At 57.6% G+C, this 3,521-nt stretch overlaps 1 protein-coding gene across 1 annotated transcript; it reads right to left on the bottom strand.

The window, feature by feature from the left end:
- Positions 1-636: 636 nt before the first annotated feature.
- Positions 637-3,320, bottom strand: LOC106743019. Its single transcript, XM_014616476.1, has one exon. The coding sequence runs from the start codon at positions 1,759-1,761 to the stop codon at positions 637-639; it is 1,125 nt and encodes a 374-aa protein (XP_014471962.1). The 5' UTR covers positions 1,762-3,320.
- Positions 3,321-3,521: the final 201 nt, after the last annotated feature.

The following is a 3,521-nucleotide window of genomic DNA, read 5'->3' as shown; positions in this document are numbered from 1 at the left end:
GAATCAACATGAAATCTATGTCGAATCGACGAATTACTTCGACATCAGGTGAAAAATATATTAATATTACTTCGATCTCGAATTGAGATTTTACGTATAAACGGATGTGCGCAAAACTACAACGTTAAAATTGAGCAAAAACGTAGCAGGAGCGGCTACCTATCATTTAAGTATGTTACAGCAACTCAGAAATAAGTCGAAATTCAAACTAACGTCGAGTTCGTACAGCTTTACCAGCGCTATCGAGCTGATTTCAACGTGCAAAACGTCGTATCGACATTGTTTCGCCTTCTGTATTATCAAAGAGTGTTTACACAATAATAAATAAACACATTAACCTTCCCCATTGGGAAGTAAGTCGATGTCGGATCGGGCAGACTCGGTAGAATATTCTACGTGAGAAATGCCGCTTTCGCGGATAATTGATAACGGGAACCTATGTTGAACAGCAAGACCGTGGTGTAGGAACATGCAAACTAACGGAGACGTTGGACCATGCATGTTCGCGCGCGAGTACGACCCTATTCCGAAGAGATTTCCTAGGGGTTTGATCCTCCGTGGTCCATACGAGCGAGTTTCGTTACGATTATCGACCGGCTTGATTCTCCATAACCGTACGTATACCGATATCGCGCTCTACGATTCTAGTTTAATCGCGCCGGCGGTGAGGGCGACCCTACCGGCGCGGACTTTGCATAATTCCTGGGACTCACCGTAATCCGGCCGAACGACAGCCTGGACGGCCTGTTCGTTCTTCTTACTTCGGATTACCGGCTCGCCGAGAATCGTGAAGTTCCTGGGTCCCACGCGATCCACAAACACTAGATACACTTTGCCCCTTTTAATATTGGCTCGCACCACATCACTCGAATTATCGCGCTGCTGCTTATTGCCCTTGGCGGCAGCCTCGTTGCACACGGTGGACTTGCCCGAGGTCAGCTTGTCGCGAAAGTGCAGCCGCACGCTGTCGTTCTTCTGCAGCGGCTGGAAGCCCGACTGGCTCTTGTATACCTGCTTCACCTCGAAGGTCACCGCGTAGTTGGAGCCGGGCTTCCGCGGGGAGGACATGCTGCGCGCCTTGCCCTCGAACACGGTGGGCGCCAGGTAAGCGCGGTTGCCCACGTCGACGTCGGGACACCAGTTCTGCCCGCGACAGCGGTCCTTGTTCCGGCAACGACGGCGCTGCTCGCGCGGCGAGTCCGCCTTCGCGCGGTTCTTCGGCCGCTGCTTCGCCGATCTTCGCGAGCGCGGCATCGACGACTCCGTCGCTGCCGTCGGCGGGTACGCGAAGGGTGTCTGCGTCGAGGAGTGACGAGGCGCGCGAGTCAAAGCGGACTCGTCCATCTTTGGGTGAAAAGCGTTCAGGGGGATCCCCCGGGGGTCGAGGTCTTCCTCGGCCGACGACGGCGGCTCGTCGTCGCCGCGGGTCGAGTGTCGCGCGTCATTCTCCGCGGAGTGTTCTCTCTCCTTCGCGAGATCCTGATTCGCCGAGGTCGGCCCGACCGATGGGATCTTGTCAAGGTCGCGGTGCGCCGAGCGGGTCTCCGACCAGGAGTGCACGGCGAATTCTCGCGTGTGATAGCCGATCTTGCGAACCGTCTCGTCCAGGAGGCTCATCGATGGCGGACGATAATGCCTCGCGGCGATGTTCGTGTACTTCTCTCCTGCGGTGTCCCGAATGCCGGGGGGTGCCGCAGCGAGCGCCAGAGCGCCCCACCAGCCGCTTAAGAACCCGGCCAAAAGCAGAGGCGCCCACATCATCCAACCTGGTTGATGGTGTAATCGGGGGTGAGGTCGACACCTCGGTCACCCCGATTCGCACGGAGAGCCACTTCTCGCCCCTTCGCCGCGTTAACTAGCCTCGCTAACGTCGCAATTATCCACTTACTGTCGCGCGCGTGTCGCACGGCTTTCTTCGATGTCCGGTTCGAACGTCTCACGAGGTGTTGTACCACTGGTAGCGGGACGTCGCAGCTTCTTCCACATCGGTCTTCATCCTACGCGATCCCGTCCTCTTCATCCTCGATGCCGGCGGAGGCACCGTGCCGCACCATACGGCCGCTTCTTTCTCTCTCTCCCTCCTTTTCTGTCCCTCTCTTTCTCTCTACTCTCTCTCTCTCTCCTATCTTCTTCGGCTTCCCTCCGGGCGAATATTGTTTATTATCGCAGGTGATGCCAAGCGGCGGCTACGATAATCGCGGGCGCGACAACTGACATCAACCTCTCATAGGTCCTGATCATCATGACGCACGATCGGCGCGATCATTCTGATCCGAAGCGATCGATCGTCCCGGCTCCTTCCGCGATCCCAAACGGCAAGAAATTCCGAAGCTCGGCAGTCGATGAACTCCGACGAGGAGCCAGTCCAACGGGCAGCAGCAGTCCTCTAATAGTGGCGCACGTGTTCGTTCGCATGCAGATCGAATCGGACACCCACGACCGCCTGGAACGTCTGTCCTCGCCGAACCGTCAGCAACATCGAGGCGAACGGAATTCCGCGAGTGATCGCCTCGCCACCCCCTCACGCTGTCCGAGACTCGGTGTCGCGTTGCAAGTCGCCTCGAAGCGGGAAAAGCGGGAGAGGTTGAGTCAGGCGTCGGAGACGAGAACAGGAATACGAGGACGGCGGCGGCGGTGGCGACGACGATGACGACGTCAGCGGCGGCGGCGGCGACGACGACGACGACGAAGAAAGCGTCGGCTTCCTCTGACCAGCCGAGACACTATTTAAATATACCCACGAGGCTGTGCGGCCGCCCGCCCTCTCGCGCGCGCACTTCACTCTCTTCGACCGTAGCTCACTACTCTCTTTCTCTCTCTGTCTCGCGTGCGTAACGTGGCGCACAGTTTCGCTTTTTGAGCAGGCCACCCTCGCTGATCCGCGACGGAGGAGGAAGAGCCGCGGGAAGAGGAATTGAGGATCGAATACTCCGCAGAGAGTAGAGAAGAGTGATTGAGAAGTTGTCACCTATGCGCGTTGTCACGCTTTTTACCCGTTCTATTTCTCAACTTCTATATTCTTTTTTTGTTCCTTAACTTTCTTTCTTTCTCCTCCTATTTCTCGCTCCCTTTATTTCTCTTTTTTTCCCTTTCTCCCTCTCTCTCTCTCTCTCACTGTCTCACACGAACCGCTTCCTCTCGCAAAGATGGTCGCGCGGCTCCGGACAAGATATGGACGGGGGATCGGGTCGCGTGTGTCGCACGCGGCATGCACACGAGGCGCCTCGCGTGTCACGCGTGTCGCCAGAGCCGGAGGAAGGGAGAGAGATCGTCGGTGGCCCCGCGTCGGGCGCGCGCGACGGTTCAAATTAGACTGAGCAGCCCGCTCGCGCAGGCCGAGGCCGGCCACAGCGCCAGCGGCGTCTGGCGGACGCCGGTCGAGGCTCTGCGCGCGCACCGCGGCAGTGCGAGAGCGAGACGGAGAAACGGAGCGACGACGGGACCTTTAAGAACCTGTATAACAACGACCTAACAACCGAAGGAACCGCACGCGTGATCCTCACGGTCTCTCTCTCCCCCCC

The sequence above is a fragment of the Dinoponera quadriceps genome, unplaced genomic scaffold, assembly GCF_001313825.1.
Source record: "Dinoponera quadriceps isolate SergipeBrazil2010 unplaced genomic scaffold, ASM131382v1 scaffold848, whole genome shotgun sequence".
NCBI classification, from domain to species: Eukaryota; Metazoa; Arthropoda; class Insecta; order Hymenoptera; family Formicidae; genus Dinoponera; species Dinoponera quadriceps.
The sequence above is the reverse complement of the archived record's forward strand: the minus strand, read 5'-3'. Positions and strand labels throughout refer to the sequence as shown.

Bases quoted from the DNA above. Each gene is read 5' to 3' on its own strand.
- LOC106743019 (XM_014616476.1), bottom strand. From the start codon at position 1,761: ATGATGTGGGCGCCTCTGCTTTTGGCCGGGTTCTTAAGCGGCTGGTGG.